Source organism: Lagopus leucura, unplaced genomic scaffold (assembly GCF_019238085.1).
Source record: "Lagopus leucura isolate 7727_CA_CO unplaced genomic scaffold, USGS_WTPT01 Super-Scaffold_100157, whole genome shotgun sequence".
Lineage (NCBI taxonomy): Eukaryota > Metazoa > Chordata > Aves > Galliformes > Phasianidae > Lagopus > Lagopus leucura.
This window is the reverse complement of record NW_024962334.1, coordinates 33,875,371-33,895,384: the sequence shown is the minus strand read 5'-3', so window position 1 is coordinate 33,895,384 and position 20,014 is coordinate 33,875,371. Positions and strand designations below refer to the sequence as shown.

At 40.6% G+C, this 20,014-nt stretch overlaps 1 protein-coding gene across 1 annotated transcript in view; it reads right to left on the bottom strand.

Annotated features, from left to right (window-relative positions):
• KIAA1217 (KIAA1217 ortholog) overlaps positions 1 to 20,014 on the bottom strand; it is a 349,470-nt gene that overhangs the window by 318,216 nt on the left and 11,240 nt on the right. The window contains exon 2 of the mRNA XM_042888183.1: positions 15,411 to 15,508. Coding sequence (XP_042744117.1) covers positions 15,411 to 15,474 — 64 coding nt within the window. The 5' untranslated portion in view covers positions 15,475 to 15,508. The remainder of the gene's footprint in view (positions 1 to 15,410; positions 15,509 to 20,014) is intronic.

Here is a 20,014-nt window from a genome sequence, read left to right as displayed (position 1 = left end):
TTCCCAGCAGCCACCTGCAGATGATACCACACTCCTTCACAACTTCTATTTCTGCCTTACACAGCCACCTCTCCCTCCATGGATTCCACGTAGCTTTTGTTTCAGGCTTAGAGAAATTAGCAGAACAGCAATAAGATGCATGACTCTGGGAACAGCAGGGGAGATCACAAACATACATGACCATAAAAAATAGTAATTTATTATTAAAATAGGCCTGCAGCATTTCTCTTTGACTTACTTGAACAGTGCAAAACACAATGTAAAACATTAGGAGAACAGAAACAACCTCCTGCAGACTGAGTTTGACTCTTGAGTTCCACCAAAAACACTGTCTTGTTGATGCAGCTATTCCATTTTGGCAGACTTCTGTCAGGATAAAGCAAGCCTAGCACATTTGGTGCTTCTCTCTTGTGATTCTCACTGGGTTTTGTGGGGGTTTTTTTGTTGTTGTTTCTTTTAAATGTGGAAGTAGGAACTTCTATGTATTTGAGCCTCTAAATTACTGCACTGAGGGCTCCATTCAGAATGTTCTTAAAAGAGAACATTAATACAGTCTTTTGGGAAGAAAAAAAAAATCAGCAAAAATAGGAGGTGGCACTGCAAAACTGTGTCTATTTGAGACTGCACTGAGATAAGAGTTTAAAACCACTCTTAACTACCAAAGTTAGATTCCATATGACAATAGGCTTCAAAACCTAATCCCCAGTTTTTTATAACAGCCCACTACAACTGAGGAAGCAGAAATGGTGTTATGTGGGAACTTCTAGGACAGGAGCTGGGAGCTCCTACCAGTGCACAGGGCAAGAAGATGATGAGTCCCATCACCCAAAGCCTCACTTCACACCACCTATTTTTGTTATGAATATACCTCCAAATTGTGCCCTATCCTTCTATGGGGCACAGCCCCAAATCATCCTCAAAGGCAAGCCCTCAGCAAGACAGCCCAGTGATTTCATGCCAGAAAGGACTGCTAAATCATCCAGTTGGATTACCACCATTTCTCAAAACATCTCATTTCACCCACAGTCTCACTTGCAGCCCAATGGCTCCTTAAAGGATGTCAGGAAACACTGTCTCTGCAGGTCAAATACTTGTATTATAAAGATGGCACTGGTGCTACAACATGATGGAGGACTGACAGTTCTGACCAGAGTCCCAGCACACAGCTGAAGATATCAGCATGCCTATATACTTCAGAGGAAATTCCCTCTAAATCCCAGACCTTATGATCATTTAAGAAATATCAAATCCCCACTGTAGTAGGAGGCAATGCAACACCTCACAAAAATCAGAGGCTCTGTAAAACATCCAGACTTTGACTTCTCACAGAGCATCTACCCTGCTGCTGAACATAACTTCTGCAGCTTCTGAAAATGGCAAAGAAAGATGTAAAAAAAAAACTGTTTGTTTGTTTAAAGACAGAAACCAATTCAAACATATTTTTCCAACAGCATCTTCACAGCACTAACTCCTGACTTCTGCAGCTGAATCCCCACAGGTAAAAGCCCCCCATTGGGAAGGATGTGAGCACAGGCAGTTCTGTTCCTTCCATTAGCCCATCAGAGGGCAGGTGAGTGCTCAGAGGCACCAAAGCACACAGTCACTTACTGCCCATGAGGGAAGGGACACAGCTGTGAAGCTCACAGCACCACACTTAGCAGCACTTACAGGAAAAGGCTTCAGATTGTTAATGCAAAATTAGGCAGCCAGAAATGCTGGGAAACAGGCTTATTTTAAGAGGGTTTGTGTGTTGTTTATATTGATCCTTAGTGGGAAATCACAAGGGAAAACAAATTAGGAAAATGGATGTGTGTGTATATTTGAGATGTCTATAAAGACGCATAAAAAGTATTTTTATCGACATCTAAAGAATGCTCATATTTTAAACAGGTAAAATATAAAACTAAGAAATCTAAGCCAAAGATGATGATTTTTCAAGGACTATCTAACAATGAGTTTCTGACATTTGATACATTCCCTTAAGAAGGGCTGAAAATCAGAAGGGAACAGTTAAAGCAGTGCATGAAGCTCCACTGCAGAAAGCTAAATGACAATTTGCCCAACTATTTTCTTATCCAAGATAAACATGCTTCTTTCCTTCAGAGTGTTCTCTCACTCATCTCCCACTTGATGTGCTGTGGTGGTGACACCATCATTTCTACAGGACAAAAGACCAACCCAGTCTATTTCCACCAGGAGCGTACGAAAGAAAAATAAAACCCAAGAAACTTTCCAGCCTCTAAATATCTTCCTTCATTTCCTGCCTTTTGGTGCTTTTCAGTACACACAGACGCCCTCCAGACATTCTGCCTTCTCCCTTCCCTTCAGTAGGAAGACAACATCATTTAGCTCAGCGTGAATACCAGGCCCTGCAGCATCTTCTTCCCATCCTTCAGCTATTTTTTCCCTCCCCTTGTTTGGACAAAAGCTTGGACAGAACTCAAGCATGCGAGCATACTTTTTTCTCTTCATACTGTTCCTTCTCTTACTTAGTGAGCATTGCCTTTTCCAGTTCCCACAGTGTGGTGGGCATGTGGTGTTATGACTACACATCACTTTACAATTTATTATGTTGTAGCAAAGAATGGCACTGTGAGGTTTTCTAGCCATCACATTCACAGCTCCCATCTCTGTGCAGCTCCTTCATCCTTCCTTCTGAACTGCAGTTGACTAAGAGAACAGCTTTGTACTGGAAGGAGAAACATGCATAATAGCATACTTTTAGGATGAGCACTCTAAACTGGCTGGGAAAGGACAAGCAGATACCAGCACAAACACATTTTTCCCCTATGCCCTTCATCCACTGGTGCCTCCAGCTCTGCCTTTCTGACAGAGGGACTTCAGCCTCCCAAATTCCTTCACATGCAACACACCCTCATGCCTCTCCATTTCTACATATGGTACTTTATACCCCCATCTGGTGGGCTGGAATGGCTCTAACAGTTATAAAAATGTTTTGATGCAGTCAGTGGGAGGAATGATTAAACAATAAGCACTGATTTGCAAAAAGGATCAGAGAGTTTGTCCCACTTACCCTGAGATGACACAAAGGGACACTCCATTGGGAGCTGTCAGAGGATAACTGCTTTTTAGATAGGAGGTATTTCAGACTTTATAAGGTCTTTGAAAGAAAAATTAAATATTTGTTACAATTTTCTAATTTATTCCAAATATTTCCTCATATTATTACTCAGAATCTTTTCTTGCAGCTTTCAATCAGTTTTAAATTAAATTGCTTTGAACTGTGCTGGAGTTATTCAAGAGCATTTTGGAGGCTAACAAAAATTCCCCTTTCTGTCAAAGTACCAAAAAAAAAGTCTATATGCCAGCACCCAGAGCAAGAATAGTATAAACTAAGTATGTAGGAAATAGATCCTAAAAAATAAAAATAATTATATATATATATATATGTATATATATGTATGTATTATATCACCCTGTCACTCCCAACAGAGCCTAGGCAATTTGTGGCCATTAGCATACTGAGCACAGCACAACTCACGCAGCCATGCGCTGCCCTGCCATAGAAACTCCAGGTGCATTCCGTGCTGGAGCTATCAGCAGCCCTGACAAGGATGCTGGGGCATCATCAGGCACCTCCTAACACACAGCAGTTTGATGGCCATGCTACTTGCCAGACATTTTTCAGTGAGCTGCTATCGAGAGAGAGGACTCTTAATCACAGCTCTCCAGCAGATAATATTAAAGGAGAGGGCTGGATGATTTCCGGTCCATTAAAATCAGCTGAAGGCCATCACTCTTTCCCTCCCTCCACATTCCACACTGCTCCCCAAGTACCACTTTTTTTGAGATTTTTTCCACTCATTAAGTCTGCAGACCACCACTGTATTAGGACAAGCAAAAATCAGATGTCCTATCCTCAGGGTCAGTGGTGAAATGGGATGACCAGTTTTGGGCAGCAACAATCACAGCTGTCTGATTTTAATCTTTTAGTGCAAGACTACCACAGTTGTTTCCTTCTATTTCAGTTACCTTTTGGACACAAGGCTGGGGCTTAGCCAGGACTTAGCTTGCAGAGCATTGGATTGCTAATTCAGGATCTAATTCTGCAATCTATAATTTAACTGACACTGAAGGCTTACTACAAATTAATGTTTTTAAAGAAACACAATATGCTTGAGATGTAAAATGTCCAATAGGCATCAAATTCTGAAAATATTCACTATACTGTTTACTTAGCATCTAATAACTACTCTTGGATGCACCAAAGAACTCATAAAAAGATCTTAAAGATACCACGTGTTATGGAGACATTAAACAAGTGATGCAGTCCTCCAGGGGCTGTGGTCATCACACGCACTGATTTTACTGATGCCTTTTTGCTGATTTTGAAGAGGTTTCAATTTCCTTAAAGAAGAAAAAAAAGAAAAGGAAAAAACCATAACGACCACCATGATCTACAACTCATTTTCCTTCAAGTATTTCACAGACGTCTATTACGGCAAATTTGATTTACAAAAGGTGCCTGTGAATTCTACCTTTTTCTTTCCTTCCTATTCATATACCACAGCCATAAACCTAATCTTCTCTCCAAACCCCATTTTCCCACTAACATTTTCAAGAAATTACTGCATCAACAGCAGCCTAAGAAAGACACCCCTGAGGGGTGTGAAAACATAGAGGAAGAGAGTGGGGTACAGCCTGATTCATTTTCTTCTTGAACCCATTAATAGATCTCGATAAGTCAGCTTTAATGAACACATTCTTACTGACCACAAGAAACAACAACATTGAAATGCTCACTCTGAGAGCCATGTGGAAATGAAATAGCTTCTTACAGCACAGCTTAGACTGGCACGCTGTGCTGACAGAATAATGGGGAGTTCGCAAGTGGCAGTGCAAGCACGCACTGCGTTCACTGGTGTCACAAGTCAGCAGGACGTGTGGGTCTGTGCTGGGTACGGGGCCATGCCAGTGTCATCCCTCCTTTGTCAGTGGGGAGGCCTAAGGAGATGGAGGCAGCTCTTCTATACTGGCAGAAGCCAAACTTTCACTACTGCGTTGTCCTCAAAACAACCCAACGCACGTTTGTCACAGTGCTGCAGCCAGCAATTCTTCTGATTACGGTGAAGAGCCAACAAATTGATTTGAGGAGAACAGCACAGCAGCTCCACACATACAAACATCCCAAGGAGGAGCAATTTTTAATAAAACTCAATGTTCAAGCAAGCAGAATACAGAAACAATAAAATAGACCAGAAGAAAAACATAATACATCTTAAATTATGAATGCATAAGCTCATGCTACCCTATGCTTTAACACTACACAGAGAGTACATCCAGTTTTATTGGTTTTGTTGAGTGGTTGTGCCAGTAACAGGCACAAACTCAAGCACTCTCCAAGACAACTTTTCACCACAAATAAATAAAAAAGAATTAAGATTAGCCAGAGATTGAAGTTTTCTATGCATTGACACAAATGAGGGCACTCTGGCACAAGGTTCAGTTGGAAGACAAAGTTACTTGAAGTTTCAGGATAGGGAATCCCTGCATTCAGATATGTATACCCACTGAAAGAGGTGTTGGTACAGGGACAGGTCTTGTTCTTAGCATTGCCCCAGTAGTCACAACCCAGCTCTGCGAAGAGCACGATCAGTGATGCGAAACTGGCACTTTCAGTGCAGCCCCATAGATTTCCCTGAGGTGAGAAACTGTGGTGCATATTGTGCTGTAAACAGAGTAGAGAATGGATTTGGAACTGGATTCCTCCCCTCTCACATCCTACTTCCCAAGGTTTCTCTCTCTGGGTCATTACAATATGATGACATGCATTAAAAGTCATTATTTTTAGAGCACACCGGTACAATAACCATGGAACACTATTACCAGTCCTTCAGAAGAAAGCCCCACATCAACATTCACCTCTTTAATTCATGTGTTTTAGTGAGAATTAAAGCTCACAAACTTTAAGATTCCCTTAAGATACAATATTGAGCGTGCACAAGGATGAAAACTGCAGGAGTCCACATTGCTCTCAGGTTCCGGATGAACCAGACTGATGGACTCTGGAAGCAGCCCTCCCTCCACACATAACCATGTATGTCAAGATTCTTCATGTCTTCTGCTCTAGATCATTTTGCTAAAGAGGCGGAAGAGGAAGGCTCCAGGTAGGACAGTTGCATTCCTTGCCTTGAGGACAGTTTTAAAGCTGTTCTTGTGACTATCAGAACATTTTTAACTCATGCTGCATCCAGGCAGAAGGCAACAAACACACATGAAAAAAGTACAAATATAACAGTGGTAGAGAGGGAGATGACTCACTTAAAACAAAATTACATATTCACTAATCATGCAAAATATTTCTGGTTGGCTTTTTTCCTATGCGCTTGGCAGGTGTTGCTTCTTTGGACATAAAACTCATCCTGAGGGATGCAGACAGTATCTCTCACTATTTTCTGTCTCAGCCAGCAGCACAGGGCATCACTAAGGTGCTGGTCCATGACACTCCACGAGATAGATGTTCATGACCTGGCTTTTCACAGTCATTTTCTCTCTAGTCATTCCTCTGCTTTTTTGTAGCTATGAAAACAGTTGTCTTCTTATTACTAATCCATTTCAAACATCACATAGATTAAAACTGTAGTTTTAATCTATGCAGTAGTTAATTTTCTGCTACAAATAAGGATGCATTTGAGCTAACTATCCTTTTCAACAGTATCTGAGGGAGCTTCCTACCATACGCTACTGAAAAGGCTGTAGACGTAGAGGATGGAAAAACTCCGGAGAGCATTGCTTGTGACTGAGAGAAGGTTCAATGTGAGTTGAGAAAACAGTCAGCCACATGTACAGTGCTTTTAACAGGGTGCTGGGTGACTCAAGGTCAAGCCACCTGCAAGAGTTACCCCACAAATTCCAACTACCAGACACAAACTGTCCTATCTGTGGCAAGTATACAACCAATGCTGAGTTTTACTTCTCCACTGCAGCAATGAATCTAATGAACAGCACTCAATGATTTTTCTCTTTAGAAGTCCCAGTTAAAGCTGTATGACTACAGCTTCATCGACATAAAATTACACATAAGAGTAACAAGCAGAAAAACTTTTGGCAAGTATTTTGCTATCATCTAAGCAATATTAAATGATGGTGAGCTGGCATTATTAATTAATTGGGCTGTTAATTTAAGAGCCTTCCTCGAGTGAAGTAGTAAGAGCAAATACTCATGCATATGCAGAGCATAAATTATAGAAGTGTAGTCTAAGATAGTTTTCTGTAATGCTAATCCACAATTTCCACTGCAGGGCTGAACCCATCCTATGCAGAGCCACTTGTTGGCAACACTCAAATTGCACATAAGATGCTCAGCAACACTTAGTAGGAGACAGCACCCTTCAGAAAAAGCACATTAAACTGTGCTCTAGGAATAACAAGGAACTGTAGTTACCAATTTTTACCTCTGAAGATCACTATCCCATGTGATAGCATCATCACTTCCCTCACTAGGACTGCCTTTTTCTCCAATCCAGGAGCAGCCAGAGCTCTCTGCTTGGATGGGCAGTTCCCAGCAGAGCTTCTCCTCTTCTCACAGCACTCACTTCTCACCCTGTCTGCCAGAATCCAGATTTGTTTTAGCTACAGGACCATGTGCTTTTTGATAGGCTTGTTGTTGTTGTTGTTGACAGATGGATGAGGTTCAAATTCTTACTGTAGCCAGCGATGAATTTTTACAATTCATTGTCTCTGCTGCTTAGTGCCTTGCTTTAATTACTTGAAAGGAAGAACTCTCGTGGAGTAAGAAGGAGTTTTCCAAATACATACTGGCCTTAAACCAAAATAAGCATATAAAATAAATATCTAACACATTAACTAAACAAATAGTTTAGCTCCAGGTTTGTAACCTAGTTCCATAATTCTGTGCTGGCTCAAGTTTCTCTTTCATGTCCCAGAATAAAGGGTTGTGGAAGCTGAGGGACTACTTGAAGGAGCTATCTGCAGTGCTATCAGCATCATATCTTTCCCCCTCGAGTCTCACAATATCATCTGGCTCTTTCAAAGCCTTAGTTCTTGAAGTCTGGTGTTTGCAGAAGCAGAATACTTCTGAGAAGCTCACACAAATAACAATGGGCTACTAGCTCTTTATATTTAAAAATAAAAAATTTAAAAGCTGGTAGACAGATTTATACTTTTGCTCAAATTCTTTTGCATTTAAAAACCTTACTGTTTTTATTTCGTATTTATACTCTTCTTGGAGCGACAAGCTTGTAATAGCAAATAAACTTCCAAAATACCACAAATATGTAGTAAAAGCCCACAGTAGTGTGGTGCTGCCAAGCAGGCCAACCTTGGTTCACAGGCCATAAATCATACACCCACAAGCCACAGGCATCCTTCAGTGTACCTCAGAAAGCAGGGCTGTGCATCACAAAGGGCTGTGGGATTTGGGGCCCGTTGCCACCTACACTGCCATGTGGCCCTCAGCCTTATTTTGCTTCCAAGAGCATGGCTGCACCGCAAAGGAACAAGAACTACAGGCAAATCCAGCCCAGATCAACAACATTTGGAACTTCTGTCCTTTATTCTTCTTCCACTATAGAGCCTTTGTAGGCTCCAGTCTAGTTCTCAATGAAGCAACTGTTTCAAGAAAAGGAGGAAAAAACAACCGAGAAAAGCAGAAAGTCCAAGGGGTGGGGAAAGCCTTAGACCAGAAAGAGAAGTGCAATCCAAGAAAAATCTATCCTTTCTTCTCTTCTTCTTGATTTCCCAGAAAAACCAAAAACAGCTGTTCTAATTTGCTCTTCCCATAGTACTGCTCTTGATCTATTTCCTGATGTTACTCCCATTTTTTCCTCTCATTTACTAATTTGTGATCTTTCATTCCTTTATTATATAGACAGGAAAGAGCAACAGATAATTGGAGCATTTTTCATCCTGTTAAAAATAATTTTCAAGACAAAGTCCCTACAAGCTTCCTCCAACCATAAATATAACCTCCTACACCTCAAAATCAGCGTGTTCCACTTGCTGATTTAGGCTTTGAAAACTACCTGGATTTAGTGTTATTGAAAACTAAAGAAACAAACAAAAAAAAACAACCACAGAAAAAGCACATACTATTTCAGAAATATTTTCTAGCACAGTGATTACTGTTCAACATTCACATCCATTTCTTTGTGCTCTGCAGCTATGACTACATTTTGTGCATTCTTTATAACTCTTGATTAATTCAACAGAGAAAGAGTGGACCATAGGGAATCTTTGTACTGAGGATATTTCTCCTGTAGTCACACTGGTTTTGTGAACTTACCTGTTTTTACATTTTCCCAAGATTTTCAATCACACCATCAAAATCCCTGCACTGAATCTTTTTCCTCTTGGAATTAGATAATGGTTATTGGATACTGGTTGGATATTAGGAAAAAATTCTTCTTAGAAAGAGTGGTAATGCATTGGCATAGGCTGCCAACAGAGTTGGCTTCTGGAGGTGTTAAGAAACATGTCTGTGTGGCACTGAGGGACATGGTTAGTATGTACGGTGGAGATGATTGGACTAGGTGATCTTAGTGGTTTTTTCCAACCTCAGTGATTCTATGAATGCTGGTATACATAAAGGTGTACTTTAAAAAGAAACACCCTCAAGCTACCGCTACCTGCTACATTTTATAGAATGTGTCTGGTCTTTGCTCTGTCCCCCCATATGCTCTCTTGTATGCAACTAGTACTAGACAGCCCTGCATACTTGTCCTTGTCCCTCACCAAACACTTAAAAGACAAAAGTTAATAAATAATGCCTCCCCCTAACTGTCAAATGCCAAATAATCTCTATGTTAATCAACAGTAGCACAGTTCATGGCAGAAATGGAAGGAAGCTGCAACAAAAATCCCAATTATCTATGGATATTAACTGACACCACCTAGGCTGAGGACAGTAATGGGAAATGCATTAGCAGCTTTCCAGCAAGTCCCTTGGCCCTCCTGATAGACAAAAAGCAGCAGGAATATTTCAGTCTCAGAAGAAGTTGAAAGGCTTGGAGGTAAAAGCACAACCAAACTGAAAATCCACAGAGAAGCTGGTGTTCAGACACAAAACAGAGAGGGAGCTTTCAGGAAGAACAAAACAAGGTTTTGCTAGGAATAAAACACTCTGTAGAGGACAGGCTGTGCACAGCTCAATGCATCCCGTTCTCCTGAAAATACTGCTGAACAAACGAGGAACAAACACTTCAGTGGAAGAATACAGAAGTGAGGAGTCGGTCCCAAGATCAAACAACTGACTTTTGACATTACATAAACGAGATCAGCCTGAGGCCACCAGGCCACCTGAGATGATGATAGACTCTCACAGAATTCAATATCCCCAGAAGATACCAACTGATCGTCACCTGGTGGACCGTGAACAGACAATGCATCCCTACAGCAACAAGAAATCTGTCATGGTAGAGGGTTCCTTCCCCATGTTCTGAGATTAAGTAGATGGATTTAAGCTTCAGATATTGGAGAAGTCAGATATGTTTCCCCAGTCACATGTCCCATTGCTGAAAGTATGCATTCTTTAGCAGCTCTCAGTGGAAGAATTGGTCGTTCTTCCTTTTAAGTTCACAAAGGACCAAAATTCATCCTCTCCCATTCTAGACAAACATAAACATCCTGAAAGGAAAAATCAGGTTTTCAAAGTCTAGGAAAGCTTTACAGATAATGACAAGGAATAAAGAAATCAAGAGGCTCCTCAAGTCACTATCTCAGCAGAGGACTGGCAATACTCCTGTCTCCCAAAGAGGGCCCTGTAAGTCCTCCTAAATAAAGAGAGTTAAAATGAAGAGAACATATTAACAACTTTAGGCAAGATGGCAGAAATCAATACCCAGTTGGGTGAGAGTATACCAAGATGAACCTGCCTTGAAAATGGGTATAGATTCAATGCTTAAGAATAAGTGTGATGCACTGGGACTCACTACAAGGTACCGTAGTTTTATTTTACTAATACTTCACAGATCATGCCAAGCGCTCATCAAGTGCTGGGCCCAGTCTCTGAAGACAATCTGAGGGGGTTAATTGGCCTCCTTATTGGGATTTCAATGAAAGAAAAAAGTTTGACAACTTGGGAAGGAGGGAGTAGAAATAATATCTCACAGAAAATAAATGTAAGTACTCAACTGAAATAGACATATATGTAGGTAGCCGTGAAAGTAATGCCTCCTTTTTATTTCCACAGAAACTACAACAGATACAAAGAGCACCATGACACTATTTCATGAAGCAAATTCTCAGCTACAAGATGTTATTTTTCAGCATAGTCACCACTGTTAGCTGATTCGTTCAGATGAGCTGATCAAAACACTATTCATTTTGTGGTGTAACAACTGTGCATAGCCATCCAGAATGTGGCTTGTCCTTCACATCACTTCTGCCTCTGCTGAAATGCACATCACCACTTCATTGTGCTCACATCCACTGTCTGGTCTCCAGAAACGTTCAGCAAGTGTCAGTGAGTTGGGTCGGTGCAAGTATCAGGCACAATTTTTTCTACATGAAGGAATTCAGTTTCACACCTTTGCTTCATACACACTTTCGTGTCAGATGTCATTCTGTCAGACTGCCCCTCTGCTGCCATCTGTCACACAGCAACAAAATATAACAGAATATTGATGAGAAGGTTCCAACTCTATTGCCATACCACCAACATCCACCTCTGACATTATGGGCCAACATAATAAAATAGGAGGCATTACTTTTGGAGTAGCTCTCACAGAAATTTTCATCCAAAAGATGCTACAGTAGTAGAACTAAGGCACCAGTAAGTGGTAGAAAATGAAAGGAGGAACATGTGGCTTCTTCTTCAAGGCTGTATCCAGCATTTCAGGATCCAGGAACATCTGAGAGCTACTACTTGGTGTTTATCACAAACACCGAATTAGGTAAAAAAGGATCTTTGTGTTCTCATTTCTAATAAACCATTTGACTCTCTTATGAACTTGCAGTTTTCAGAAGAATCATTTTTGTAAATTTCATTTACAAATATGAGGATGGCTGCAGAAATATAGACTTGCTCTCAGTGCCAAAACCCGTGATTTGCCAGATCTGAGATGAAATCCAGACTGACCGAGTACGTTCACATATTTTCATGTGTTGCTTATGTAATGAACAGAGTACAGATAAGAACAAACTAATCACTTGTTCAGGATGCAGTTCCTCCCATACAGCATAATCACTTCATGTGAACACCCACAAAACAAGCATCCCACAGAATGAGCCAAGCTTACAGTCATCCCAGAAAGGAAGGAATGAAGGAAGAAATAAAAGAAGTGCTACACTACCAAAATGTTCTCTCTTGATTAAATTTAAAGAAAGGTGAAAGCAAAAATGAAATGCAGAAACCCTACAGAATGCATGCAAAGAACAAGAAGAGCAAACAGTTCTTAGAACAACATACTGACAAAGACAAATATATTTAGCAAAAGAATTCTGACTTACTCATGTCAGGAAATGAAAATCATACACTGGGTACTTCTGCTTTTCTTACGCATACAAAATAAAAAAAATAGAAATGCAAGTTGAAAATGCCTTCACAAGAAGTCAAGAAAAGCCCATTTCCAAGTTGGGCACTTGCAGTAAGATACCAAAAGAAAACAGGTGTGACAATAAAGACTCAGAGGGAGAATCAGAAGCAAGACATAACCATGTGAGCCAGAAACACCTGCACTTTCTTTTCCTTTAGGAAAACAAACAAACAAACAAACAAAAAAAAATCCGGATTTGAAAATCAGGAGTAAACGTGAAAACACATTCTGAACATGCAGAATTTCCTAAGGCATACATCTATTGCAGCAAACCAAACATATGTGCTGTGCATCCGAAGCAGCAATGCTAATGAAAATAAAGAGCAATAAACAACCACAAGACTGCCTTCAATCTCCTCATTTTCACAGGGCTCTCCAAATACAGCTCTGGGAACAGTATAAGGGGGGAAGACACAATAGTATCATGGCAGCCAGAGTTGTTCAGCAACCCTTACCCAGATTGACAGCCATTGCAATGGTCTTGTTTCAGCTCATAAAATTCACTGGGCTACAGTGGAGACGAGGAAAAGCTCCAACACAGCTCTGGGAATCCAGGCATGTAGGGAAGAGGCTGGAACCTGCAGCTTCACTCCACCAAGAAAAACATTTCCATTTTCAGATTAGGTTGCCTGTAATGATGTTTTAGTTTGGTATTACCAAGCCAGTTTTAACCAGTTACTAGTACATGCAAGAGTTAGCCTCCAGTGAATGCCAGTAATGACTGGATTGAAATCAACTGAGCCTAAAAAAACCTATGCTGGAAGGTGCTCACACATGAAAGCAGCATGAAAAGCAATTATGAGGCATATTTCTACTGAATTAAACCATCCTAGTCTAAATAATAAGTCCACAATCAACTGTTGAGAGAGTTTTAGTTCTCTGAAAAAGATACACTTTAAATATATACTCAGTGTTAGAGGGATGCGAATCATATTTGAAGGGAGAGACTGAGATATCCTCTTTCCAGACACCACTTCAAAGCTTTGCTGGCTCCTAGCTTGAGTTAATAGCAAAACCTCAAACAGGAGACCACTTGCAAATGCTAAATCTACTAAAAAAAATAGAATTAAAAATTGCAGTACTTCAGATTCAAAGGTGTCTGGCACAGGCTCAGATCCTGGCCCTCAGAACTGCAGCCATAAGAGTGAGGTGAATTTAAACTCTATCTATAGGCAGCCAGTATAATGAATGCAAAGCATGATGAACAGAAACAGCTTCAAACACTTGGGCTACCAGCAGTGGTTTGGCCCCAAAATCCTGGTGACAAGGTAACTCAGCAAACCAGACCTCAAGGTAAGAAGAGCAAGAACTGTTGCACTGCACTGCTTAGAGGTGAGTAGAAGTCAATCCCTCCAGGGAGGCAGAGTAACCTCTTGTCCTGAACACAATTCCCTGAGCAGAACATGATCAGAAGTTAAATGACTGTTGCTGATCAGTTGGGACAAGAAGGGACAACTGGTTAACAGCATGACTTTGGAAGGTCACTTCCTGAGAATAGGTAATTTCAATATCAGCAGCATCTTCTCCCATTAACTCAGACACTGACAATGGCTGTCAGTCACTGCCTTGTTTAGCTGATGCTTACTAAAGCAAGTATATTAGTAGACCAAAACCGCAAATATTTGGCCTCAGAGAATTTGAAGTATGAAAATGCATTCTTGTCAGAGTCTAAATTAAATCCAAAGGGCAACAATCCATCAGTAACCTGCAATTTTCCTAAACCAGAAATCTGAAGAACCATCCCAGCATCAGCCTGTGTTATCTATATAAATCAGTATAATTTCTTCTCAACTCAGCCTGGCATATTCAGGCTCCAGGCTATCCAAGAGGATTCAGCCAGTCTGTTCTTAGCTGTAGAAAAACAAAGACTGTATTTCTTTACTTCAGGTATCTCTTTCCTGCCCATATATGCAATTAACAGAAGTTATGAGATGCCAGTCAGCACTTCAACTGTCCTTCCCTCTGACATATAGTACAGATGAATTAGTTCCTAAAGATTCCTGATAGACCTAAGAGGCTTCTTACCAGGGCTACTGGGAGAAGCCTCTGGGTCCAGAAGTCCACAGTCAAAAAAGCTGATAACCATCCATAAACCAACAACCACTGGCACACAAATGTTAAGGTTGATTCACAAAGACAGGAATTGTAAGCAGCATTTGCTGTAGTTCAGCAAGACATTCTAACAGATATACTGACCTATACACTGATAAAACCACAAAGAATAACCCAATTCCTAATCAGGCACAGAAAATGGCTAAGTGTCTTTCTTACATGGCCAGACAGAAGGTCTTATCCACCCACTGCACCTTTAACTTGCAAAAAGGCAATAATTCAACAGGCGTATCACATAGGAAGTAATTACTCCAAGACAGGTAGCATCGCCTAAAATTATTTAGTAGTACGTGGCAGATGTGATGAGACTCAAGATGTGTGAAGGAAATAAACACTGATGGTGGCAGAGAAGGCAGTGATGTTCCAGACCTTTGCCATTTTTTAAGAGAGGGAAGCAAGAGCATGTACTAAATGCACCTCTTCTAAACTGCCTTCCCCACCACACCACTTCTCTTTTGCACTTGGTAAAGGGTCAACTCACCATCCTGGTGACCATATCCATCTCCTGCCAATTCAGTCACAATATCCTCCCCATTCAATCCCCACACAGCCACCTCTCTGGAGGAATCTCTCTTAAGGACACAAGAAATAAAAGAAAGTGCATGTGCATCTCCACCCAGCAGATACTCTTCCAAAGTACACTAAGCCAAGAGAGCACAGCAAGAAGGGGCTGACAAAGCAGTCCACATTACCAAGTCTTTCCCAGCTACCAGGAAGGCCCATCTGACCACATGAGATGTGTAAGACAGTGCTGCCCACGTTGCAGACAGCTGTCACACTTACCCAGCTCCCTACAGGGCAGTGCCACGCTCCAGCGAGGCGGCCGGGGACCTCTGCCATGAGGCATTCCGGGGCATTGCAGCACCGTGCCTTTGGGAAACCTACAACAGGAAGAAAGGATTTTAGAGTCCATGTGACAAAGCCCCTTTCAAAAGCAGCAGTTACATCCTTCCTGGCAGCTGCAGCATTGCCGCAGCTTTAAACGCTGCACACAACAATCATCAAGGTTGACTAACCAAAAAAATTGTTTGTTAAAATGCAATTAAAGCTGGCAGTATGAGCAGTTTAGCAGCTATACACACCAAAAATATTGCAATAGTCACAAAATCAAATATTTTTAAGCCAGTAGTGACACCCCACAACAGGTGTCAGCAAACAGATGATCAGACTTTTACAACAGCAGCTGCCTTTCAGTGTTTGGCCACAGTGCTGAGTTGACATTTGCCCAAAGTGAACTCCAGGCATTCATATTAGCATCTTTTAGCTTTATTTTACCAACATCTATCTCCAAGTTTCAAGATTTTAAATAAGACCTTTACATAAAAAAGAAAGAAGGACAAAAGGAACAATCCCAACAAACTGGAATGTATTAGTTTAATCATTAGCTCTGCAATTAATGCAATTTAAGTTCACAGGGATTATGCCTGGAAAAAATAAGCCTTACCAAGGTTCCAAGTCTAACAAAACCTGATTTATAAACATGAAATTATTCCTTTAACTCACATCTGACTGCGGTTAAAGTCACATTTCCTAAACTTAAGGCCAATAGTGCATATTCAAAGTTTGGCAGGTTGATAATTACAGCACATTTTCTTCCAAAACTTCAAAACAAAAATATATATATTCTTGAGAACACTGCTTAATAGTAGGTGACAATGAATGCTGAGTTTGCCATATACAAAAATAACTGGCTGCATTAGTGAGAGCTATCCAAAGAGAAAGCAAGATGCAGAACACCAGAACCTGTTAGTTTATATTTCGTTGCAATACAATGCAGCAATGCATTGCCTGACAGCCACACCAAACCACACAAGAGCCCAGAGAACCCACAGAACCATGACTGGGATTCACATGGCTGACACGCATGAAGGTGCACAGGTCAGCAAACCAGTAGGAACAGCAGCCAGAAGGGGTGGCTGGAATTATTGCTTCCAAACTGAGAACGTTGCTTATTGAAACTTGAATACAGCCTACAGAATCACACTTGACACAATCAAAATCTTTTGCATAGTTATTATTTCATGAAATTAGATTAGCTTTCTACGTAAGTGACAAACTGATTTTAAAAAATTCTTTATCTGACGATTGCTGTAGTTTGAAGAATGAAGTATGTTCTCCTCATACAAAACAGAAGAGATTAAATTGCTTGAATGCAAAAGATAGCTCAGATTCAACCAGAATTGTGCCCAGCAACTCTGCAATAATTGCATACAGAACATAAACATACTTTGTTGAGAACTCATAATATCTAATCAGCTATAATTGTAAATTTTATTATCCATTTGTAAGTTACCAAGGGAGCCAACTAAAGAACATGAAATGCAAAATAATACTCTAGCTGGGATATTTTATTAACATGAAGCTTCTACCCACCCCTTTCCTAATGCCTACAAGGCTACTTTTCTTCTGAATGTATTTTAATTGTTAGCTTCTCTTTGAAGGTATTTCAACTACAATGAGAGAAAGGCTCCAAAGAATTCTTATTGATGTGCTATTTTTCCAAACAGTTCTTTCATATTGTCTACAAATGTGTATGTTGGGATACAGATTTTCTGTTCATGTGCATTTCTGTTTCAGAAGAACATCAATATTCTCACCAAGTGACAAGCTATCTGGAAGTTTCTGAACTGACTACATCAGCACTTTGCACCTCTCCTCTGCAAGGCTCCTCTCCTGGGCAAGCACATTTGCTAATGCACATCATCCTCCAAACTCATCTCTGTTACCACTTATTTCTCAAATTCACACCCATTCTGAAGTCTCAAACCACTGCCAAGAACCACGCTAACACCTGGGTCTGGTGGGTTCTGCAAAAGAGAGCAGATGGTGGGCACCTCACACACGGAGCAACCAAAAACCACAGGTTTTAAGGGATGCTTCCAACATCACCCCATGTCATGTCTTCCCTATTATGGCATTTTGTCAGTGTTTAAGGTTCCACCATGACAAGGACACAATAGTAAGGCAATGTGCGGCACACAGCACAGCCCAGGCCTTTGTCTCCCAGCCCATTGGCCATGGGCAGTTATTTCAGTGAACTATTTGCAAAACCTGTAAGCTGAGCTACCCAAAACCAAATATAAGTCAGAGGAATAGTACAAAAAGAGAAGCAAAATACAATGACCTGGATATAGATAGATGTTGAAATTTTGGATTTTTAAAAAAAGTTTAAATATGGTTGTTCAAAGCCAGGAGTCAAGTGAACAATAGCCCATTTACACCAGCTCTGTCACAGGATCTACATGAAAGCTAACCAGGAGAAAGAGCCAGAGGTTCACTCTGTTCCACATCTTGACTCTGTTGATAGCTGGGAGGAAAGAAAAAAAGTTTGCTAAGGAATCAAGCCACAATTAGCAGTTTTGTTGACACAAGTAGCCACCTTGTACGCTAAAAATGCTTTTTTTACAACCCTAAAATAGTATGACGAAGTGAAAAACAAGGAAGCATCGCTCTTCTGAAAACAGCAGCTGACAATTTTATACAGTGAGGAAATGCTATTTTATAGTAACGACTGCCATATCAGCAATACAGTAAAGTTAACATATTGACACTGACAGAGATCATCTCTGCTCTCCATTAATCTGCATTCTTTACAGATGGTTATTCATGAAAATTAAGCGTGAAGCTGAAAGGTTATCTATGGCCATATTAGCAAACATCTGCTTGTGATTCTGGTTTCATGTTTGCATGCTATTCTTGGAAATGCAACCATTTTCGAGAAGTACCAGATGTGACCAAGTGTTCTTAATCGTAAAATATTCATTTTAGCAAGATAAAAGTTCACTGAAAGAGCAGGGCCACAAGAGAGAGCACATTCTCTGAACACAAGCATAGCGACTGTTTTTCACTGCTATTGCCACTGCATATGCCAGGGGAAAAGCATTTCCGAAGAGGAAAAAAAGCAATTTATTTAGTGCGCCACTACAGATAATCACTCTTCATTTTTAAATATGAAGCACTGAAAGAAATAAACATGAACTTGGTTTTAACCTTAAAGCAGTGACATTGCACATTGCATGAGGTGAGCTATTTGTTGCCCTGCAGCGGGATTTGTAGTTAGTTAGCCTCACGTGGTGGGAAGCAACCTTCTGCAAGGTGACCCTGGGGACCTTGACTTACTCCCAGGTGACCCCACAAGATCCCACGCCACCCACAGTGAGGAAGGAACAGATAACTTTGGGCTGGAAGGCACTGCAGGCAGCAAGCTCTCAAGGGAGGCTATATGAAGAAATTGACGTAGGTTGAATAATTGGTTTAATTCTTTTAGAGCTTCACTATGGTTAACCTAGTTCCTAAAAAAGGTTTCTGCCCCCTCAAAACATTGTCCTTCGTTTGATAGCTATGGTCTCTAGAGGAGTAATGCAGCTAGTTCAAAAGAAATCTGTAGATAAAGGGTCAACATGATTGCATTTTGTAACACAAATCCATACACATCCATCTAGCTCCATGCATATACATACAGACAAGCACGCACACAGATTCTGTTTACAAACTCTCACAGACTCCCTTCTTTGCCAAGACAGCACTTTGTGAAATTAAACGTAAGAAAGGAATATCATAATGAAATATTAGAGTGAGGGATTATGAGGTCAGTCAGCAGCACTTATTGTTCAGATGTGAAGATCTTTTTACAGAGTGGCATTTTAAATAAGGGGTCCTGAAAAACAACAACAAAATCACCACCAAGAACATACATACAGCACCATCACCACCACCAGCAGCAACCAACCACCATGGCCACAACACAGCCAAACACTTCCAGAAGCTCAGACTGCCTGTGCTTGGTTTGGAAGCTCTGGTGAAACACTTGTGCAAAAATGTGTCACACATTCCTCACAAACTTTCAAGGAACACAATGCCAAGTGAAGATTCAAGGGTTTGAATTTATCAAAGGGGCTCAGCTTTCCCATGTGTTATATCACAACAGAATGCTGCACTCCCGGCCTTATCTTCAGTCTGCAGTTCTTCCAGGACTTTTTAATTTCTTTTTTAATTAGTTTATAGATTTAATTTAATTTCAGACTGGCTAAGTGATAACTCTCATTAGGTATAAAGTAAAACTAAAAGTGATGATCACAGATGTGTGTTATTAGTTGACGCTGTTCGCACACCCTTTTATGTGAGGAAGACTGATCATCACAAACACTAAGCATTAAAATGACATAAACCACCCCTTTATGTAGAGAAGACGGATTTTGATTTGAAAGACTACTGTTTCTTAAAATATGTACCTGTTCCCTTCACGTTCAGTATATTCTCCAAATACATGTTTTGCATTTTGAAGACTTCTCCATTAGAGGAAGGCATTTCTTAAACAAGTAAAATTCTCATATTACAGGGCTCCTTGTGCTGGAGTTAAAAACTACAAAGATGGTAAGTCTCACCAT